This window comes from Globicephala melas, chromosome 11 (assembly GCF_963455315.2).
Source record: "Globicephala melas chromosome 11, mGloMel1.2, whole genome shotgun sequence".
In the NCBI taxonomy this organism is placed as follows: Eukaryota; Metazoa; Chordata; class Mammalia; order Artiodactyla; family Delphinidae; genus Globicephala; species Globicephala melas.
The window spans coordinates 79,654,256-79,677,076 of NC_083324.2; the positions used below are offsets into that span (position 1 = coordinate 79,654,256).

Genomic DNA, 22,821 nt, shown 5'->3' on the forward strand with positions numbered 1-22,821 from the left:
ATGCTAAACACAATTTTAAATGTACCAATAGTTACTCTTTCAGTCCTGGATTCTATTCGTAAAAATTTCTGTGAACGCACACTATTTCACTTCTAAATGTCTCAGGCAACAGAAGGCATCACAGATCCTTCAGATCCACTGAGGAAGCCCTGTGCTGTCCATTTAGCAAGAGGACATTTCAAGAGGGGACATCAGGCCCAAGTGGATTCTGGCCAGTTTGGTCCCCAGCCTCCTAAACACGAGCCCAGTGAGAATCCAGCACAGGAAGTTTGGTTCTGTGAGCAGAGCAAGGAAAGGGCTTTTTTCTTTTTCCAGGAGGAACAGCTATTCCTGTGTTGGTTTGCAAAGATCACATCTACACAAATGCCACTGCTGCAGAAGAAGGAAGACACTCGGCCTCATGAGGAGGGTAAACCCATTTACCGTCTTGTCTACACCAGGCACAAACCGGGGGTGACTTGCTCTATTACTGGCTTATGTACTAGTACAGAGACATAACCTACTGTGCTCTAAATACAATTCTATGAACGCACGTTATTTCACTTTCTGAATGTCTCAGACAACAGAAGGCACGCTATTTCACTGTGAACGCACGCCATTTCACTTCTAAATGTGAAGTGGACATTTAGAAGTGAATGCATGCTATTTCTGTGAACGCACGCCATTTCACTTCTAAATGTCTCAGACAACAGAAAGCGTCACAGCTTCTCTACCTGCAGAATGTAGAATCCTGAGTGTTGCTCTGAGATTTCACACACCCTCCAGAATCCCCTTCAGATTTCTGAGTGTGAAGGAAACATGATTAGACACAAAGCTGTACAAACAAAATGTTCTCAATGAACAGGGCTTTTCCTTGAGGTGGGCTCTACTATTTGGGCAAATAAGAACACTATGTTCTTTCTAGAAAAGTGAAACCTTGATGTATTCATCAGTTATGTTTCTGCTGAAAGTGGCAGAAATCTGACTCAGGCTTGTCAAAGGGCAAGTCATTGTCTTACTGAACAAACTAAAGAAAAGCAGGGGAGCAAGTGAACCTCAAGTACAGCTAGAACCAGGGGCTTGACTGCAACTAAGACTCCCCACCTCTTGTTTCCTCTTGTCTCTGTATTGGCTCCTTTTTCAGGCCAATTACCTGTATAAGCTGTAACCTTGCCATGTCTAGGTTAATATCTCTTATCTCCGCCTCTGCTCTTCCCTCGGTTCTGCCTCGTCTCTGTGTCCCAGTCCACCCACCTTTCCATGCACACTGGGTGGGATTCTCCAGAGTCCTGGTGTGTTGGGCAGAGTCACCTGTGGTGTGTCGTGGATGTTTCCTGGTTGTGGATGGAAGGGGGGAGAGACAAAGGCAGCTTTTCTCTCCTCCGTGTGGCTGATGTGCCTCCTCCAGGTCGCAGTTTTATGTCCAGAATCTGCCGATCCTGTTCAGCTGGAAGCCTGGCTCAGCTGCAGCCTGTGGGGCCCTGGGGAGCCTCCCCTGACCCCTGACCACGAACTCCTGGTTCAACATCAGCGCCAGAAATTAGATCTGAGTCCAGGACCACAGGGCCTTTAAGTTCAGGTTGGGAAGCGGCTGGAGGGATCCAGAGAGCAGGTCCCTGTCTATTATTAGGTCCACGGAGGGGAAGAAGAGACAGGACACTGGGGTGTCCCGGGCTCTGGGGACTGGGGAGGAGCGGAGAGGACCCTTGAGGCTTCAAACGGTGGCGGATTTCATGCCTGGACAGGAGGGGCCATGCTTGGTGTCCTTGGGTACGGTGTTGGGACGCCTGGGTCCTGTAGGGCTGGGGAGGGGGGAGGTCGTTTTTGTGTCTCAGGGAAATGTTAGGGGGACCCCCGGGCCCAGATTCATGGCTGATCTCCTTGTCCCACTGTGGTCTCCAGGCTCCACTCCATGTCCTGTCCTCTGCTCTCCTGTCCTCTGCTCTCCACCTCCACCAGCTGGGCCCGTCTTTTTCCAAAGGTCTTTAGCCAGTCTTTTTGGCACGGTGGTCACCGCTGTCTTAGCTCACAGGGAGACGATGTCCAGGTAGCCCCGGGCTGTGAGCTGGGATGGACTCTCCCTTCCTTGAGTCTCCCTGCTGCCCGCCAGCACCATGTGTGTGTGGGGTGGAGTGAGGACTGGGGGTGAGGTTATTTCTCTGGAAGAGAGGAATTCCTTTAACCACCTCCCCTCTCTCCTTTTCTCTTTTCTCTTTCTTCCAGGTGTATTTGAGTTATACCATACCTGTAAGGACAGGAAAACACCGAAAACATAAGCATAGTTTACCAGCAAAATAGAGAGCTGACACCTGTGTACTTATCATCCAGGTGAAAAACAGAGCCTCTACCAGCGCCCAGGCCAGAAGCCCCTGAGCCTCTCCCCACACGGACCCCACCCTCCCCGCATACGTGTCCACTGAGTGACCCGCCCTGCCCCCTCCCCACCCATTCCTCCCCCTCCGCTCCTGTTGGCCTCCATCCCCTAATGTCACTGTTTCCTTCCTCTCATCACTTCTCACTTCTTAATAGGCTGTTACCTTGGGGATTCCCTCCTCCTCTGCCCCCTTTTCCACCCCATCTTAGGGATGGAGGTTCCAGAGTTGATTCCTTGGAGGAAGAGCCTATACCCCTGTCAGCAGCCGGAAGAAGTGACAGGGACTTGGGGTTCCAGGTCCCACGCCAGGAGGCTGAGGACACCCAGTATGTTTGTGGGGTCCACCCTGGACTGGGGAATCAGCTGTTATGGCCTTGAGATCTGATCCTCCCTGGGGCCAAAATCTTTAGTCATTTAATGGGGAGAAAAACGTCCATGTCAGCGTGTATTTTGGGTAACAATTCAAACTTCAAACTTGACACTGGATGGGATGCCAACTTGTGTGCCCAGCCCTGGCCTGCTGCTGGGAGCCCAAGGAGACCCTGGGCAGGTGGTAAGGAGGTCAAAGGGGAGCTCAGGTCTCCTGTCATCAGCACTGTGGCCACACGGGGCGCCACCACTCTGCTCTCTCCTATTCAGCACAGCGCGGGAGAGGATGGGCTGTGGTCTGTCAGAAAGAGATGGCTGCCCTGGAGGCTGGACAGCAATGGGGGGATGAAGATGCCTTCTGAGCAGCTCCTGGGGGCGAGGCAGAGATTGGAGGGGAGGAGGGCCCTGGAGCCCTGCTGTGTCTGAGGTTTCCATCTTTTCTCTCCACAACTCCTCTCTCCAGCTCATTCATGAAAACACCCTGGAAAACTCAAAGTCAATAATTGTTTCTTCCACTCCCTGTTTGTTTCTGGTGGATATCTGAAAAAATATATATTTTTTAATTTTACTATAGTTCGAGATTTACAAAAAAGTAGCAGAGTTAGTAGAGAGTTCCTGTAACTCCCACGCTCAGTTTCTCCGTGTTGACATCTTACACAACCATCATACATTTGTCACAGCTAATGAAGCAATACTGATACAATATTACTAAAAACACCCGAATTTATTTGGATTTCATTAGTTTTTCTTTTTCCTGATCCAGGATCCTATCAAAGACACATTATATTAAGTCCCAATCATGTCTTCTTCAGGCTCCTGTGGTTGTGACAGTCCCTCAGAGGTCCCTTGTGTTTGATGACCTTGATGTTCTTGAGTATTCCTCAGGGATATTGTAGAATGTCTCTCTATCTGAGTTGGGTTTTGGGGAAGAGTACCACGGAGATGAAGTGACATTCTCCACATATAAAGGGTATATACTGTCCACTGGAATGTCACTAATAAGTTCACCTCATCACCCAGCTAAGGTACATTTCCCAGGTTTTGCCTTGTGAACTTCTATTTTTACTTCCCTATTTTCCGTACTGCAGCCTTTAGAAGGAAGTCACTACGTGCAGCCCACACTTGAGGGGCGCTCTGCTATAAACTTTGGTGTGCCGGGGTTTGTGCATATATAAGTTTTCAGATGAGTTGCATGAGGACTAGAGCGCTCAGTAGACTGGATGGAGGGTCTATGTGCAGCTTTATAAGAAACTGCTGACCATCATTTCTAGGGGCTGTGCTGCTTCGTATTCCTGCCCCAGTGAGTGAGGGTTTCTGTCGCTCCACATCCTGGACAGCACTTGGTATCACCAGTTCTTGGATTCTAGCTATTCTAATAGGTGTAATGATACATCATTTTTTTAAATTTACATTTCCTAATAATATATGATGTTGAGCATCTTTTCATATGCAGTTCCATGGACAGATCTTCTTGAAGAGGTGTGTGTTCAGACTTTCCTTCATTTTTAAATTGTTTTCATATTATTGAGTTTAAGCGTTCTATGTGTATTCTAAAACAAGTCCTTCATCAGATATGTGAATTTGCAAATAATTTCTCCCAGTCTGTGGCCTGAGCTCTTTTACTGACATAACAGTATTCATTAATGCAGAGATATATTTGGGGAGAAGGAAAATGAGAAATTGCCAACCGCAGTGGTTTCCAAGTAGAGGACTTGGGCAAATGGGGGACGAGAGGGAGAACATGAATTATTTATTTTGTATACCCCTGAGTACCTTTTCAGTCCCCTTCTGTGTAGGTAAATATGCTTTCAAAAATTACATTAAAATCCCTTGCACTTGTAAAACACCTGACAGATCCTCTTCAGATCGTGCATTAGGACACACATTCTCTACTTTGGCACCCAAAGTCTTTTAACTGAGCTATTCTGCCACAGAAATTCCATTACTGGAGAAGATGGGCTGGATTGTAGGGAGAATTCTGCTCACTGAAAATAGCTGAAAATGCCATGTAAAATATAAAAACTATCTTAAAAGCATCAAAGAGGTGACAAGGTCCTAATAAGTGACCACCCTGAAAAAAGAAGGGAAAAATCCTGCTTGGCCTCCAAAGAAAACACGGTCCTGAGAAAAGGAGAAAAGGCTGTGTGAGTTCACTGCCCAGAGCTCAGGCACGGAGCCCGGCACGTCCAGCTCTGTGCCCACAGCTCTTCACTTTTTCTGCCCACTTGCCTTCCTTTTAAAAATTTAAGCAAAGCTTTTGAATTCTTATCATGATGTATATGTGTAACGTATAATATAGGATATAATGTATGTTCACTGTAAAGCAAGTAATAAAGTGTCGAAAGTGATAAATGACAAAGTAAAAAGAATGTAATCCTCACATTTGCAGATATTTTGTTGCATTTTTCTTTCGTTTCTTATACATCCTCCTGTTGTTGCCCAAGAACTGGAAATTTCTCTAAGCTGAACAGCCCAGACCTCAGTGGCCCCCACCCTGCACTCTGCAGATGCCATTTCCCAGTCAGCTCACCCTCACACCCCTGAGAGGGCGATTTCTCATTTCCTCCTTTCCCCTCAGACCCCTCCACTCATCCCTCACTCCCTGTTCTTAATGATGAGCTTTTCTTTTTTAACTCAGAAAAAAAAAGCACTCAGGTAAGAATTACATCCTCCTTCTCCACTATTCCCACATCTGCACCTGTATCTCACCTTCCCACCAGTGATGATGGATGGTCCCCTACTGTCTACGCCTGCCCCTCAGCGTGGGTACAGGATCCGACTCCATCCTCCCCTGTGTCATCAGTTTCCCACTCTCTACTGCTCCTTCATCCCTGCCTACAAACATGCTGCAATTCCTCCCATTAAAATTAATCAAACAAAAATAAATAAATCAAAACAAAATTCTCCCATAAACATCCACCACTCTGTGTACAGTTTCCTTCCAACTGCTGCTCCATTTCTGTGACTCTTCTTAACAGAACAATTCCTAAGGCCAAAGGCCATTCTCTCATCTACTAGGTTGTCTTTTTTATTTTTAGCTAATGGATATGTGCACATAGTTTTAAAAAGTAAAATACTTCTACAAGACTTGATATCTAGACCGATGTCCCCAATCTTCCATGTCCCCCATCTCTTGAATCTCAGAGAGAAGCTCTTTTAGTTCTTAAGCTGGTTCTCTAATTGTTTCTTCTATGTCTCTAAAATGCATGCCTTTAATACTCCTTTGCTTTCAGTTTTATGTATCATCTTTAGTTAATTGGTTTTTCTTTCACACACCCCTGTCTTCCCAAAATAGTTATAACTTACAATTATAAATCTATCAGTTTTGTAATTTTGATTAGCTCTCTGTGCAATATTTGCCTTATGATGATGACGGAAATGCTAGTCACAAGTGAGCATTTAGTAGACTGTGATTACTTTTCTTGAATGGATATTTAAGATTTCGGTGGAATAAATAATGTCTTACTTTGGTTGTACTGATTTTTTTTTTTTTTTTTTTAGTTTATTTGCCTGCTTTGGGTCTTCATTGCTGCATGTGGGCTTTCTCTAGTTGCAGCGAGCGGGGCTACTCTTCGTTGCGGTGCGCGGGCTTCTCATTGCAGTGGCTTCTCTTGTTGCGGAGCATGGGCTCTAGGTGCGCGGGCTTCAGTGGTTGCAGCAGGCGGGCTCAGTAGTTGTGGCTCACGGTCTTAGTTGCTCCGCAGCACGTGGGATCTTCCCGGACCAGGGCTCAAACCCTTGTCCCCTGCACTGGCAGGCGGATTCTTAACCACTTCGCCACCAGGGAAGCCCCATATTGTACTCATTTTAAATCATTCTAAAACTCTGCACAGAATCTAAGTCTTTCTGAATACATTCAAGAACATCAGATATTCCACCAACTTCACTTCTTTGCACAGACTCTCCCACAGCCCTCCGTGCTGCCACACGGAGACTGGTTCCCTGCACACCTGGGGCAGAGCTGACGTCCCGGATCTCCTTCTCCTCATTCTGGGCAGCCCTCTGCCTCTCTCTCCTACTGCATAATTTTACAAGGCTTCCCTGTTGCCTGGATCCCATGTTTCCCTGTTGTTGGTTTTCTCCATCATTTCCCCCGCAGTTTTTCTAACAGTATCCTGAAGAAGGGAACATGGAAAGGAAAACATTGTAACTCTGATATGTCTTAGGCTACCCTAGGACTTACTCTCATCTTGACTCAATATAGAACTCTGTGTTGGAAATACTGATTTTTTTCCTTAGAATTCGGAAGGCATTGCTTCACTGTCTTCTAGCCTCCAGGCCCATGTTTTTTGCCTCTTGAAGTTTTCAAGGTCTCTCTTCTTTTCCATCCTTTCTGCAATTTCACTGTGATGTTTCTTAGCGTCTGTCTGTTTTCATCTACTGCAGTTAAGAGTTTGCTTAGGCCATTTCAGATGTAAATTTTTGTCTGTAAACTCCGAGAGGTTTTCTTGAAAAATTTTTTTTATTATTTCCTACTCTCCCTTATTTTTGAAACTGGTATTGCTTACTCACTGGAATCTCTTGATTGATAGAGGAATATTCTTATAGGTCTTCTCTCCTCCTTGCCATTACTTTTCTATTCCTATTACTTACTGTGAGTATGACTGTAATTTTTCAATTCATCTACTGAATTATACACTTTTATGACATTATTTTTAATTTCAAAGAGCCCTTTTTTGGTTCTATGATTTTATATAATTGTATAGAATTCTGTTTTGTTTTATATACCATATATCTTTTACATCTTTCAAATATTATTGCTAACAGTGGTAGGGGAGCTGTCAGGCCTCTTGGTTATCTACTTTCATGATATCATGAACTTCTTCCTCACAGCACTTAGCTCAGTAGTGATTTACATTTATCTTTGTCATTTCTGTCCATCTCCCTCACCACAGTGCCTGTCGCACATCATCCAGGTCCTAACTGTTGTTCTTCATTTTTTCTCCAGTGTCTCCAGATCCTGATTGAAGGTGGCCTTGAAATATACACTCCTTAACCTCTCTGAGTCTCCACTTCTGTGTCTCCTCTCTCTGAGTCTCTCTCTCTGTGTCTGTACAAAGGGATCACATGTTGGGTGCCTCATGGGTTTGCTTTTTGTTTTAATTAATTAATTAATTTATTTATTGGCTGCACCAGGTCTTCATTGTGGCATGCGGGATCTACTTCCCTGACCAGGGATCGAACCCGGGCCCCTGCATTGGGAGCTTGGAGTCTTAGCCTCTGGACCACCAGGGAAGTCCCCTCATGGGTTTGCTTTGAGGAATAAATTTGACCCACTATGTAAATCACATGGCATTATTGCTTTAATTCTTATTAAGTGTTCCCCTATTCATAGTTACCATCATTACAATGACTATAGCATTTAGCTTGTTTCCATTCTTTGCTTTTATAAACCACAATTCAAGAACATCCTTGAATATATATTTTTGAGAACATGTGTGATTATCTTCGCAGGATAAATTTCTGAAAGAGAAATTTCTATGTCATAATGTAAACATATTGAAGGCAACCCTCCTACACTGTTGGTGGGAATGTAAATCGGTACATCCACTAGGGAGAACAGTATGGAGGTTGATTAAAAAAGTAAACATACAAGTACCATGTGACCCAGCAATCCCAATCCTGGGCCTAGATCTGGAGAAAACCGTAGTTTTAAAAGACACGGGCACCCCAACGATCATGGCAGCACTATGTACAATAGCCAAGACATGGAAGCAACCTACGTGTATAAGGACAGATGAATGCATAATGAAGATAGGATACATATACACAATGGAATATTACTCAGCCATAAAAAGGATGAAATAATGCCATTTCCAGCCACAAGGAAGGAAGCGAAACTGGAAAAGACAAGTATCCTATGATATCACTTACAGGTGGAATCTAAAAATGGATACAAATGAACTTCTTTACAAAAGAGAAACAGCCTCACAGACTTAGAAAAGAAACTTATGGTTACCAAAAGGGAAAGGTTGTGGGCAGGGAAAAATGAGCAGGTTGAGATGAACATATACACACTACTATTTATAAAATAATCAACAAGGACCCACTGTATAGCACAAGGAACCCTACTCAACACTCTATAATAACCTATATGGGAGGAGAACCCAAAAAGGACATATATACGTCTATGCATAAGTGAGTCAAGTTGCTGTACACCTAAAAAAACAAAACGCCCCGTAACATTGTAAATTACCTATACACCAATACAAAATAAAAAAATTTTTTAATGTAAATATACTGAAATTGAGACGTTCTGCATAGTGACCTTTAAAAGTTTTGTACCAGTTTTCAATCCCATCAATCTTTATGACAGTATATTCTCCCTAAATTCCTGTCAATACTCTCCTCATACTATTATCTTTGCCAAGATGATAGATTTTAACTTATTCCCATTTCTTATTCCAGATTTGCATTTTTCTTTACATTTATTTGTTATATATTTGTTTGACATTTGCATTTCTTATTTTCCAAATTGTTTTCTAATACACTTTAATTATGTTTTGTTTGGGATTTAGTTATTTTAAACACTGAATTCAGGAAGGACAAAGCAGCCTCCAACATCAGAAGCTGGTCTGACGTTTACCTTAGGCCTCAGCGTTGCCAGAAGCTGGGCTGGTGCTCACCACGCAGCCGTGCTCTTCTCCTGTTGGACATATGTCACCTCACAGAACATCAACATCAGAGAAGGACACCTGAGACCATGACACAGTGAGACAAAACAAGACCACAACATCATTTTCTCCAAGCACAGACCAAACAAGGCAGCACTATGCACCTCACAATGTATCAAACCTCTCCCTGTGCTGATACCAGCGACCACGGCTTCTTTCCAATCACAGCTGCATCCTCACTCTAGTCTTTCCTCCTTACAGGGAAGATTCACTGACGTGCCCAGTCACAGAATTGCCCCCACTTCCTGACAACACCCAATGTAGAGTGAGCCCCTCCTCCATACACCCTCCTCCAAATCACCCAACCAGACCCCACTTCCTGTATATGTTCTATCTAGATAGGTGTTCTATCTAACACCTCACACTAAGACACCGTGGTCCCCGATGGTGTGTCATCTCCCTCGCTGCATCCAGTAATAAATCCGACTTGTTTGCCCACAGATGTTCTCCTGGTGGTCTTTGGCTGAAAAACATTGCTACCTGTTTGTCAATGTTTTTGTCTTTGAGCTTGATAGGGGCATGTGTTAGTATCTTTGTGAATGTCTGGTTGACATAAAGAAAATTTATGATTTTTTAGTGGTTTTTCACCTTTGGGTCATACAACTCTTCATTCCCCAAATGTAGAAAATTCAAGTATTTTTATGTCTAGGAGAGAGGGGTCCAAGGGTGAAGGGAAACAGAACTGATTGAATTTGGGGGGAACGAATAGCAGGAGCAGTCAGTAAAGAATTCTAAGCTGGTGGATTCTAAGGTTTACATCTCCTGCTTTATCATTTCACAAGTATGTACAGGTCCTGCAAGGTATTTGATATCTGCTGTGTTCAGTGAATACTTTCTCTTGGGCTAAGTGAAGACTTCAGTGTCTGCTTATATTTACCAGGTTAATGAAAAGAACAGCAAGAGCTCAAGGTTATAAAGACAAGAATTAGCTCCAGCGATGGGCAGTCTTGAACACATATGACCTTAAGGTGATAAACCACGGTGTCCTTAATGTCTGAACACTCTAGTTGTTAAAATACATGTTAATGAAACTTTCTGCGCATGCTGCATTTTAAGGATATATCTAAGACCCACATAGACAAATCCATGATTTCCCTGTGAAGGTTCTTTTAATATGCATCAACCTATGAGTCACACAGTATCTATTTGGGGGAAGAGACTGGAAATTAAGAACACTATAGATGTGCAATGCCCAATAGGCTAGCTACTAGCCACACATGTAATGTTATTTAAACTAAATAACATTAAGGTGCTCAGCACAGTAGCCACTTCTGAGGTGCTAAAGAGCGACCTGTAGCTAGTGGCTACCTGATTTTGACAGTACAGATATAGAACAATTCCTTCACCACAGAACATTCTATTGGACAGGACTGCTCTTCATGTTTTCTGGGCCTCAAGTCAGATATACTGGACTCATGAAAGGGTCAATATTATTTCTCTTAGAGACGATGTCAGATTTCTGTCTGGGATATGAATACATACTTAGCTGGTGTGTAACAAAACCAAACTAGGTTATGAGTGGGTACGGTGCCTTCAGGCACAAACTGTTTCCAGGTTCAAAGGGGAAACACCTGTCCCCCTACCTCCCTTCCCAGACTGAGGACACTCTCTGGGATCAATTTCCAAGGGGTGAGTTCTCTCCTAGAGGAGCCCCGGGGGCAGGGCCCTCAGCTAAGTGTGGGGAGGCAGGGAGTCCAGCTCAGGGAGAGGGATTCTCCAAAACGAAGAGGAGGCAAAGGCAAGGGTCAGTTAGGAGATTTTCCCAGGTTTATTTGAACAGCAGTTCTCAGAGTGTGATCTGTGGAACGCTTGAAGTCACTGAGACCCTATCATGAGATCCATGAGGTGAAACCTACTTTCATAGCACTACTAAGATATTATTTGACTTTCCACTATGTTGACATTTGCTTTGAGGTATAACTTAGCAGTGATGGAGACTACTGTAGCAAACTGCAATATAATTATTTTCACAACAACTTACTTGCAGAAAAAAAAAAAAGCAGGTTTGCTTTAAAACATTCTGGTTGATGCATTACAAATTTTTATCTTTCCTTAATAAGCTATAATGGAAAAGAAAATGAAAAAGAATGTATATACACATGTATAGCTGAATCACTTTGCTGTACAGCAGAAATTAACACAACATTGTAAATCAACTATACCTCATTAAAAAAAACTTTAAAAAATACATAAAAATTCTTTTGTTTCCTAAATCATCCTTAAATCCACTTTTTTTTTTTGGCCACGCCCCACAGCATGTGGGATCTTAGTTCCCTGAACAGGGATTGAACCCTTGAACCCAGGCCATGGCAGTGACAGCTTTGAGTCCTAACCACTGGACGGCCAGGGAACTCCCTTAAATCCACATTTTAAAAGTACCTTCTAAGATGACATGGGAAGTACCCATCAAGCCCTTCTGCTACATTCCAAAGTACTATGTCCCAAGGAAAATAATTTGTGTGACCTGAACTACCCTCTTCTTCATGGAATACAATGTTTACTTGAAAGAATGAATGACACTGGAAGATCTATATAACTTAGTGAAACAACGTATTACTTTTTTAAAATCTTACCTTAGTACAAGAGACATTCAATGTGCAAAATAGGGTTATGGAGTTTAACGTAACAGAATAGGAAATAGTCAATAATATTGTTTCAGGTCCACTTTGAAAATAACCTTTGAGAAACTACCACTTGTGTAGTTTTCGTTTTGTATCAAAGACTAACATCCATGACTGTCTGAAAAGGTTTTTGAAAATACTACTCCTACATATCTGTGGGCCTGTTTATTTTCATAGACTTCAATCAAAAGAACGGATTCATTGAAGAAGCAAACATGAACATCCAGGGGTCTTCTAATGAGACAGACAAGAAACAGAGAGACTTGCAAAAATATAAAAATCTGAAAAGCTCCACTTTTCCCACTACCGTGTTTATTTTGGGAAGTAGTTATTTTTCATATTAAATCATGGGTTATTAATATTATTCTAAATAAATTAATTTAAAAATTTTAAACTCTATTATTTCTACTTTGGAAAGTACCGATAGAAGTAACCACATAAAATTATCTTTGGGGTCGTCACTAGTTTGTAAGACTGTATAAATATTCTAACCACAATGCTGTGAAAATCGCTGACTACACAGTCCCTGGGCCAGGACTCAGGGAGACACCGTGACAAAGAGCTCTCGGTGCAGGAGGGGAGGGATCAGGCAGAGTCCCAGGTCCCGGGACGGGCAGGCTCTCAGGCTCTCAGGGTGTCAGGCGGTCTCTGGGGCGGGGACGCTCCGTGGTGGGGATTCCCAGTCTCCCGGAGTTTCACTTTCTCTCTCACAACCTGTGTCGGGCCCTCCTGCCTGGACACTCGTGACGCGACCCCACTTCTCACTCCCATTGCGTGTCCGGTTTCTGGAGAAGCCAATCAGCGTCCCCGCGGTTCCCGGTTATAAAGTCTCCACCGACCCGCACTCAGTTTCTCCTCAGACGCCGAGGTGGTGGGTCATGGCACCGCGAACCCTCCTCCTGCTCCTCTCCGGGGCCCTGGCTCTGACCGAGACCTGGGCGGGTGAGTGCGGGGTCGGGAGGGAACGGCCTCTGCGGGGAGGAGCGAGGAGACCCCGGGGGTCGGGGGTCAGGACTCCCAGGGAAGGAGCCACGCCGCCGCCCCCCCGCCCCCGGTCCAGACCCGCCCCCTCACCCCGGTCCCCGCCTCTCCCTCCCTTGCTTCCCGCCCCCTCTTCTCTCCCCGCGAGGTGCCGGCCCTTCTCCGACCTCCACACCTTTTCCGTCTCACGAGCCCCTCGCCCCCTCCCCCCTGCCGGCCTCGTCACCTGGGACCCGGGGACCCGCGCCGGGAGGAGGGTCGGACCGGGTCTCACCCCTCCCCGCCCCCAGGCTCCCACTCCCTGAGGTATTTCCACACCGGGGTGTCCCGGCCCGGCCGCGGGGAGCCCCGCTTCATCGCCGTCGGCTACGTGGACGACACGCAGTTCGTGCGGTTCGACGGCGACGCCCCGAATCCGAGGATGGAGCCGCGGGCGCCGTGGGTGGAGCAGGAGGGGCCGGAGTACTGGGAAGAGCAGACGCGGAAATTCAAGGACGCGGCACAGAGTTTCCGAGGGAACCTGAACACCCTGCGCGGCTACTACAACCAGAGCGAGGCCGGTGAGCGACGCGGGCCCGGGTCCAGGTCACGACCCCCATCCCCAGGGACGGGCCGGCGTCGCCCCGAGTCTCCGGGTCCGAGGGCAACCCCAACATTGCGGGACCCGCCCGGCCCCGCGACTCGGGAGGAAACGGCGGGACTTTACCCGGTTTCATTTTCAGTTTGGGTTTAATCGCTGCGGCTGGTCGGGGCGGGGTCAGGGTCTCACACCATCCAGGAGATGTACGGCTGCGACGTGGGGCCGGACGGTCGCCTCCTCCGCGGGTACAGACATTTAGCCTACGACGGCGCCGATTACATCGCCCTGAACGAGGACCTGCGCTCCTGGACCGCGGCCGACGCGGCGGCTCAGAAGACCAAGCGCAAGTGTGAGGCGGCCGGTGCTGCGGAGCACTACAGGAACTACCTGGAGGGCGCCTGCGTGGAGTGGCTCCTGAGATACCTGGAGAACGGGAAGGACACGCTGCAGCGCGCAGGTACGAGGGGCCGCGGGGCCTCCCTGGTGTCCCCTCGGGCTGGAGCTGGCTTCCCACAAGGGGAGGAAATGGGGTCCCTGTGGGAACACTGCCCCAACTTCTTGTCGGGAGAGGGAGGAATCCGCCCAGGTTTTCATATTCGGTACAAGACAGTGACTCGCCGGTGGCCTCACTTCTCTGAAAGACAGTGAAGGAATCCAGTCTCTTTGGGGAAGAAGCAGGAAACCATCCCTGAAATAACTGACCAGCGGCGCCCTTTGACCCTGACCCCCATCTTGTAACCATGACTTTCTCTCTCAAGCCTGTTCTCAGCCTGAGAACATCTTAGGAGGCCTGACTCTAGCTTTTCTGAGTCATTCAGCCTCCACCAAAGTCAGGACCATTGCTCTGTATTCTCCCCTTTACATGGAGCCTCCTACCTTGGCTTTCATCCTTATCATAGAACTTTCCAAGGACTGGGAGATCTTCCCAGACCCCGGAGTCCAGGCTGGTGTCTGGTGCTTTTGCTGCTTTTTTTCAAACCTGTTGTGCTGTTCATTCTCAGGATGGTCACATGATGTTGCTTCAGTGGCCCATGAAGGTAACACTAAGTGTGAATTTTCTGATTCTTCCTCCTCAGACCCTCCAAAGACACACGTGACCCACCACCCCATCTCTGACCGTGAGGTCACCCTGAGGTGCTGGGCCCTGGGCTTCTACCCTAAGGAGATCTCACTGACCTGGCAGCGTGATGGGGAGGATCAGACCCAGGACATGGAGCTTGTGGAGACCAGGCCTTCAGGGGATGGAACCTTCCAGAAGTGGGTGGCCCTGGTGGTGCCTTCTGGAGAGGAGCAGAGATACACGTGCCATGTGCAGCACGAGGGGCTTCAGAAGCCCCTCACCGTGAGATGGGGTAAGGAGGGACATGTGGGGTGGAGCTTCCTCTCAGATAAAGCAGGAGCCCTTCTGGACACGTTCAGCAAGGTCGGGATTCAGGCCTGAAGTCAGGGCCCCTTCCCTTTCCTCCACAGAACCTCCTCAGCCCACCATCGCCATCATGGGCCTCATTGTTGGCCTGGTTCTCTTGGTGGTCACTGGAGCCGTGGTGGCTGGAGCTGTGATCTGGAGGAAGAAGCACTAAGGTAGGGAAGGGGGGAGGGATCTGAGTTTTCTTGTGTCACTGGGGGGTTCAAGCCCAGGTGGAAGCTAGCCTGCGTGTGTATTGGGCAGCACCATTCAGAGACATTGCTTGTCAGTCTGCAGACTGGCACTTACCCTTTTGTAAAGCACGTGTGGAAATGAAAGACACGTTTTTCACCTTCATAATTCCAGTTGGGGACCAGGTTACCAGCACTTGAAGGTCAGAGAGGGAAGGTTCCTGCTGACAGACCCCCAGGAGGGAAGAAGTTGATCCAGTCCCCGCACATCTCCTTTCTTTGTGTTCCTGATCCTATCATGGGTTTTGGTCAACAGTTCTGGAAAGTTCTCTGTGGTCCAGGACTAGAGGGTTCCTCTAGGATCTCACAACTCAGTCTTCTCCCTGGCCTCTCACGTGATGTTTTCTTCTTACAGGTGAAAAAGGAGGGAGCTACGTTCAGGCTGCAAGTAAGTGTGCAGCGGCTGTGATTCCTGAGACCCTTGTGAGGGTGCAGACAGGAGGCCATGGGGGGCTCACCCTCCTAAAGTTCCTTCTCTAGTTTCTCTCCTGTGGGTTCTGACCACGTCCTGGTTTTGTTCTCCCCCAGACAGTGACAGTGCTCAGGGCTCTGATGTGTCTCTCACGGATCCTAAAGATGAGACCCTGGAGGGCCTAGATTGTGAGAGATGTTGGGGCGGAGGAGATGCCCCGGGTGGTGGGGATCCTTGAATGGGACATTTGAGCATGTGGGGGGCTGTTGGGAAGGTCAGCACTTACATGACTGACCGGAATTTGTTCATGATTATTTTCTTTCACAGTGTGAGACAGCAGCCTCGTGGGACTGAGTGATGCACGGTCCCACTTTGTGGCTTCAGATCACATGACTCCTGTTTCTGCTGCTGCATCTGAATATGTCTGTGTTCCTTGTAGCATAATGTGAGGAAGTGGGGAGACTGGCCCACCCCTGCCCACCACGACCCCTCCCCACCCTGACCTGTGTTCTCTTCCCTGATCCACTTGCCTGTTCCAGCAGAGGCAGGGCTGGGCCACCTCCATCCCTGTCTTAACTTCGTGGTGCACTGAATAATAATGTCTTAACTTGCCTGTTGGAAATAAAATCTGTATATGAATTTTGTTTTTTCTAATTCCTGCCATGAGGTGTTTTTGGGATAATAAAGGAAAGGATTCTTAAAGTTTGAGAGAGAAAATAAATGGAAGCGCTGAGAACCTTCCAGAATCTGTGTGCTTGCTGTGCTCTGTCTGCTGCAGGTGGGACAGGAGGAGGCGGTGAGGAGCTGAGTGTGGACGTGGCCTGTGCCCACTCCGTGCTCACTGCGTCGTGGGCTTTGATGGGGTCACTGCTCTGCCAGATCATCTGCTCTGTTCCTTTGTCCTCGTCACTTCAGTAGAACCTTGTCCCACCAGGACCTGTGATCTCAGAGGCTCAGAAATCAGCTGGGCCTCGTACTGTCTCCAGGACTGTGGGCAGCAAGGGCTTCCTGTAACCAGGTAGCCTTGGCTCGGGCCTTGCTCCCATCCTCGGACCCTGTCTTTATCGTGCGTGTTTATATTTTGCTTATTTAGTTGTTGTTGTTGTTGGAATAATGACTGTTGTTTTTCATGTGCAGAGTTTGGTCTCATTCTTCTCTGGGTGTCCCCATCTCTGACAGCAGCCGGAGTCATTTTGCCTGTCTTGTCCCCACAAGTCCAAGGGGGCCCTGCACCCAGGATTCTCAGTAGTATCAAGAGAGCAATTTTCAGCCTCATCCAGCTCTTGCCCTCCTTCTAGAGATGTCTGCTGGATTCTTCTTTCCAACTTTTCCCCATCTTTTAAAAGGAACCAGATTCTGGAATTAGCAAACAGAAGGGACCCAATATGAGATGAGAGAGTCAATGTCTCTCATCTTGACTTAATTCTTGCTGGATTTCTCTCTTCTCTGCAGCCTGGCCCCTCTTCTGCCCTTAGATCTTCTAAGCCCAGTGCTGACTCCAATCCAAACTGATGGATTTAGAAAGCAGAGTCTAACAGAGTCAGGGTACGTTGGAATATAGGACGCATAAGTGCAGGATATTCTTTTCTGAAGCGAGAAGGAGCATGGTGTGTGGTGTGCAGACTGATTGGTGTGGGAGGGAGGGGAGATCAGCCCTTCTGAGAAAAGTACAGGCGGCATTGATGTCATTGCAAATGGATGTTGTGCTGTAGCTGCCACAAGACAGCATGTGGCCTGAGGTCACGTTAATAAAGACACTGTCTCTAGAATAGGGAGGTGCTCTACACTGATCATTCAATTGATATTTTTGTGTGCCAGATACATGACACACTATTTTTGCATCTAGGAAACCTCAGGGAACTAACAACAGACAAAACTTGTCAGCCATGTGGAGTATATGCTCTAGGGGAAAGGGCAGAGTGTGCACTATGAGATTAGTAAGTGAGGGAAGTGTTTACATTGGAAGTTGGTAAGTGCTTTGAGGAAGGTGACCCAGCGTGTAAGTGTGTGGGGACAGGGATGATGTCTGTTTTACTAGGGTGGTCAGTGTGGGCCTGATTGAGAAGGTGACCTTTGAGTAGAGATGTGAAGGACATGAAGGTATGTCCACGAGGATTCTGGGGCAAGTTCTCTCCAGGCAGGGGAGCCTCCAGTGCCAGTGCACTAGGGCAGGAGAGTGTCTGCGTGTTCAAGGAAGAGTGAGGAGGCCATCGTAGCTGGAGGAGAGAGGAATTGAGATGAGATGCAGTGTCCGGACAGATCATATAGACCTAGACAATATTAGAAGGGTTTTGATTTTGTCTGAGTAAGGGTGCGGAGTCTACAGGATGTTTTTCTTTTTTTTTTTTTTTTTGCGGTACGCGGGCCTTTCTCACTGTTGTGGCCTCTCCCGTTGTGGAGCACAGGCTCCGGACGCGCAGGCTCCGCGGCCATGGCTCACGGGCCCAGCCACTCCGCCGCATGTGGGATCTTCCCGGACCGGGGCACGAACCCGTGTCCCCTGCATCGGCAGGCAGACTCTCAACCACTGCGCCACCAGGGAAGCCCCTACAAGATGGTTTGAACAGAAGATTGACCTGGTGTTACTACTCTCTAGAAACATCTGGCTGCTGGGCAGAATCAGGAGGTGAAGGGCAAGAGATTCCATAGAGGAAACTGTAGGAAATGGTGCAGTGTCCAGGCTGGAGATACTGGTGATTGTCTGGGGTGTGAGCAGGGAAAGTAATAGTAACTGATTGGATTCTGGATATATTCTGAAAGTGGCGTTTTACAGCAATTCCTAATGGATGAAATTTGGGTTATAAGAAAGCAGAATGAAGGAAGACCCCAAATTTTGAGATTTGCAAGTAGACATGTGGGGCACCTTCCGCAGAAATGGGGAGACTCTGGAAGCAGCATATTTGAAGAGGCGGCAGCACTGGCATTCGCTTTAGGAAAGTACAAACTGAGTCTGGGGTTCAGGTGCGATGACCTGGCTGGGGAAATAGTTGGAGGAAGTGACACCCTATAAATGAGGTTTAAAGCTTTGTGAACAGATGAGGTCACCAGGGGAGAATTGGCTACAGATGAGGAAGGACAAGGACTGAACCCTGGACCCCCCAGAGCTATGCGATCTGATCAGCCCACACACCCGAGCAGACCGCACGGTTCTGAACACCGAGTCTAGACGGCAAAGAGACCAGGGGGTCCCGATCTTCCAGTGCACCACCTGCACACCTCAGGTGGAAGGGAGCGTGAGAATCTGCATTTTAAACAAGTTTGGTGCTAATGTTGCTGGGCTTCAGATCACACATTTAGTAGCAACAATGTAGACCAGGATTCCCACGTGGCTGTGCATCAGCCTCACCTGTAGGGCTTGTTCATAAGGGATTCCTGGACCTCATGCCCACATTCTGAGATGGCGGGTCGGGGAAGAGGCTGAGTACTTTGTCAGAATCCCTACACGCAGTCCTGAGGCTCAGGCAGATTGGGATCCACTGAGGTCAGGGATCAGAGAGTATTCAGGGTGGGGAGGGGTTTTAAATCTGCATTGAAATCTTTCTTCCCTGGGAAGAAAAAGGCAGGACATTTTCTGGGAGATACATGTTTTCTCTACCATGCAGTATAGCCAGGTGGAAAATTTAAGAAGCAGTTATCCACTCAGCATAAAGAAAAGCTTTTGAGTTCTAAGAGGGTAGACCTAAATTTTCTCCACACACACGAAAAAGGTGATAATGTGGCATGATACAGTTGTAAGCTAATGCTACGCTGGTAATTATTTTGCAATATTGAGTGTATCAAGTGAAGTTGTACACCATAAACTTACTCAATATTGTAGATCAATCATATCTCAATAAAGCAGCGGGGAAGAGTCTCTGAATCCCTGCTCTCTCAGAGTTTCGCTATATGGCATTCTCATGCAATTCTTTATGGGCAAAAAAGCGTTTCAAATTGTTCTAAATGGAACGAGAGAGAGAGAGAGAGAGAGAGAGAGAGAGAGAGAGAGAGAGGGCGGGAAAGAGAGATTGATTGTAGTTTTGTTTTATTTCAGGAAAAAGCCACAGAACAGCCCTGAGACTACACAGCCAGGAACAGAATCCACAATCCCACCCAGGTCGGGTCCCACAGAGGAACCGCTGCCCCTGCAGGTGGGCACAGATGCCACTTTTCACAGCACTGTCAGCCCGGATGCTGGACAGTGTGCCCTGCGGCTCGTCCTGCTGTCTCTGCTGCTCCTGACTACTGAATGACACTACTGCCGCCTCTGCCACATGTGCCAAAGCGTTCAGCACAGTTCCCGCCTCTCTGTGTCACCACGTCCTGAGTCAGAGTCCAGCATGGGGTCACCTGCCTGGTGGAGCCTCAGGCTGTTTCAACCTGCCAGAATGTTTGGAAGCAGGTTTTTCTCTCCTATGGAAGGAGGTGGTCTCTACCTTCTACCAAGATCTTCAAATTTGAAATTCCCCTAACTTGGGAAGAGGGTAGAGATTCTAGGGGTGGAGGTTGAAGGTGAGGAAGGGAAAAAGAATGACAAATTTCAATTTTTGCAGCAGTGATCTAGACGAGAACTTGACCTGGTACATTGTAAGCAGTCAGGTTGGATGGATGAATAAGTAATAAATGACATCTTTCAACTTCTTCTGTGATGTTCTGTTATGGGGTCTAGCTTCTGTCTACTCCAGTTTATACTCAGATAAGCAGAGTGCATTTTTCAATAATGAAATGATTACTCAAAATGTCCTCTCCCTACCTTTGTCTCTTTCTAAGCTTAAAAAAACAAGATCTATAAGTGTTCATGGGATCCATACATAAACACTGACATTTTATACTGTTTCATATTTCTTTGTACATGCACATCTTTCTGGGGAAAGTATCCATATCACTTATCAGTTTACATGTGATCCCCACAAAAGTCTTTAAAAAGTATCAGTACTAGTTTAGACACCAAGTTACTCAATCTCTGGTCCATGAGGAACTAATGATCCAACTGTCTTAGCAGATCCAATGACATGATATACATGCTCATCTTTTTCTTGGCAATTATCAGTCTGGGACAAGATAAAGGTAGAAGTTTACTCGCTTACACTCACTTTCAATGTCTGTGTGTTTCTTATTGTGAGCTGAGAGCAAACATTTCACAAACCAGCACTGGCTCACACAAGTGATAAAGAATCATTGCTTTGGGTGGACTTGTATTCTCGCACCTACCATGGTGCCAGATAAATAGCAGGAGTGAAAAAATAGGTCATGGAGACTCCATTCCCAGTACCGCGATAGAACTTGTTTTAAGGCTGCCTCTTCCAGTGAACACAAATAATAAAGTATAAAAAGCTTCCATAAGTACAGTATCAAGAGAATAACTGTTTAGGCCAAAATATAAACGTGGGTAATAACCCAGAGGGAAAAGTTGTTTTTATCCTTAGGGCATCAGCCAAATCTGGAAAAATCTTACCTTTGGTTTTCTCAAGCTTATGAGCTGTAATTGGAAATGTCACCCAGAGAGCTCATATTGTTGTATTTTTGTTTGTTTGTTTGTTTGTTTGTTTTGCGGTACGCGGGCCTCTCACCGCTGTTGCCTCTCTCGTTGCGGAGCACAGGCTCCAGACGCGCAGGCCCAGCAGCCACGGCTCACGGGCCCAGCCGCTCCGCGGCACGTGGGATCCTCCCGGACTGGGGCACGAACCTGTGTCCCCTGCATCGGCAGGCGGACTCTCAACCACTGCACCACCAGGGAAGCCCCTCATATTGTTTTTTTTAATCTGTGAAGTAAAAGCTTTTAGCCAGAAAGGCTTAGTGGAATCCCCTGAAAAAGCCTCCCAAGCTCAGCCACGACAGAGCATTAAAAACAATATTGTGTCTTGGGATAATGAAGGAAGTTAACGTCATCCTCACAGACTTAAAGGATGCAGGGATGGTGGTCACATCACGTACCCGTTAACTCACCACTGTGGTTCTTGCGGAAACTGGAAGCATCGTTGTCAATGACAGTGAGACAGCGCTAACTCTCAGCGCTGCTACCTGGCTTTTCATTTCCTACGTTTATGTTTCTACCTACAAAGTTCTCTCTTTTAAAAATCCCCAATTACCTGGAAGATCGGGCCAGTTTTTGGGGAATATAATTTTGATCTGGATTCCTGTGAAGTGAGCCCCAAAACCTTTGACTTGAACTCCTTATTTATTCTGGTCTCTGCATTGCTACCCTCAGCCGTGTGACAGGCCATGTAGTCGGATGGTCCCAAATCACCCTGTGGTCGGCAGACTCTAAGTTGGTCCCCGATGCTCCCTCCTCTGGTATCTATGCCCCTGTCTAATACTTTTGGAACATAAGCTGGACCTAGTGACTCATTGGTAACAAATGGAATAGGGGAAGTGATGAATGTATATTTGGGGATCACCAGGGAAAAAGATATGAGGGACCCGGGGTCCGCTGTCTCAGGGCTGGCTGTCCAGGCCTGGCTGGGGAAGCAGAGATTCCTGATGGAACCCAATGACAACCGATGCTGCATTCTCTCCCCACCTGAGGAGTTTCTCCTCTAGATGTCAGCCTCCACAGTCACTGTCATCAGACAGGAGGAGGAGGAGGAAGAGACCACAGGCAGGGATTCTCATCCTGGCTGGAATGTCAAGAGAACTGTCTGTGAAAAGGACAAGAAGGGAAGTGAAGAAACGAAGGCTCCCAAATCTCTAACACCTGGTGACCCAAACGCTCCCCTATCAGACCCCATGGCTAGAAAGATGAGGAGGGTAACCGTCTCCCTGTGCTGCGCCCCCAGCCCTGGCCCAGCTCTCCTTTTCTCCATTTACAATAATGTCCCAAGAGCCCAAGTGGTGACACTGTAAATATATCTCTGCTCATCTTAGAACAGACCACCACAGCCCCACACTCCTGGGAAGTCCTTTTCTCCCGATATGTATTCAGTATGTGCAGCAGAAACCAAATAACAGTGGTCTCACAGGATGGAAGCTTGTGTGTGGCTCCCATGCCAGTGAGGCAGGCAGTTCCAGGGCTGCTAGGGTGGCTCTGCACCACGAGGATGTCCAGGCGTCCAGGTCTCCTTGACCTTCCTTCTCTGCTGTCCCTGGGATGTTACCATTGTTGGCATGACCCAAGGTACCTAAGACCATGTTCATGGTCCATGAGCAAACAGGGAAAGCAGGGAAGGAAAAAAGGTTTCTTCCCTTTAAGATCAAAATTT

General features: G+C 47.1%; 1 protein-coding gene across 2 annotated transcripts; it reads left to right on the plus strand.

Annotated features, from left to right (window-relative positions):
• The first annotated feature begins 12,852 nt into the window (after positions 1 to 12,852).
• LOC115850940 (BOLA class I histocompatibility antigen, alpha chain BL3-7-like) lies at positions 12,853 to 16,285 on the plus strand. Of its 2 annotated transcripts, none has more exons than XM_060308843.2 (7): positions 12,853 to 12,959; positions 13,289 to 13,558; positions 13,760 to 14,035; positions 14,655 to 14,930; positions 15,049 to 15,159; positions 15,590 to 15,622; positions 15,974 to 16,285. In XM_060308843.2, the coding sequence occupies exons 1-5, from the start codon at positions 12,896 to 12,898 to the stop codon at positions 15,156 to 15,158; spliced, it is 996 nt and encodes a 331-aa protein (XP_060164826.1). In that variant the 5' UTR covers positions 12,853 to 12,895; the 3' UTR covers position 15,159; positions 15,590 to 15,622; positions 15,974 to 16,285. The 2 variants fall into 2 exon arrangements, with proteins under 2 accessions (XP_060164826.1, XP_060164827.1); XM_060308844.2 differs by lacking the exon at positions 15,974 to 16,285 and adding an exon at positions 15,763 to 15,897.
• The last annotated feature ends 6,536 nt before the right edge of the window (positions 16,286 to 22,821 follow it).

Excerpts from the sequence above, each read along its gene's own strand:
- LOC115850940 (XM_060308843.2), top strand. The coding sequence starts at position 12,896 with ATGGCACCGCGAACCCTCCTCCTGCTCCTCTCCGGGGCCCTGGCTCTG. Across the intron at positions 13,559-13,759 it reads CTACAACCAGAGCGAGGCCG|GGTCTCACACCATCCAGGAG; the intron begins GTGAGCGACGCG and ends GGGCGGGGTCAG. Across the intron at positions 14,931-15,048 it reads GCCCCTCACCGTGAGATGGG|AACCTCCTCAGCCCACCATC; the intron begins GTAAGGAGGGAC and ends TTTCCTCCACAG.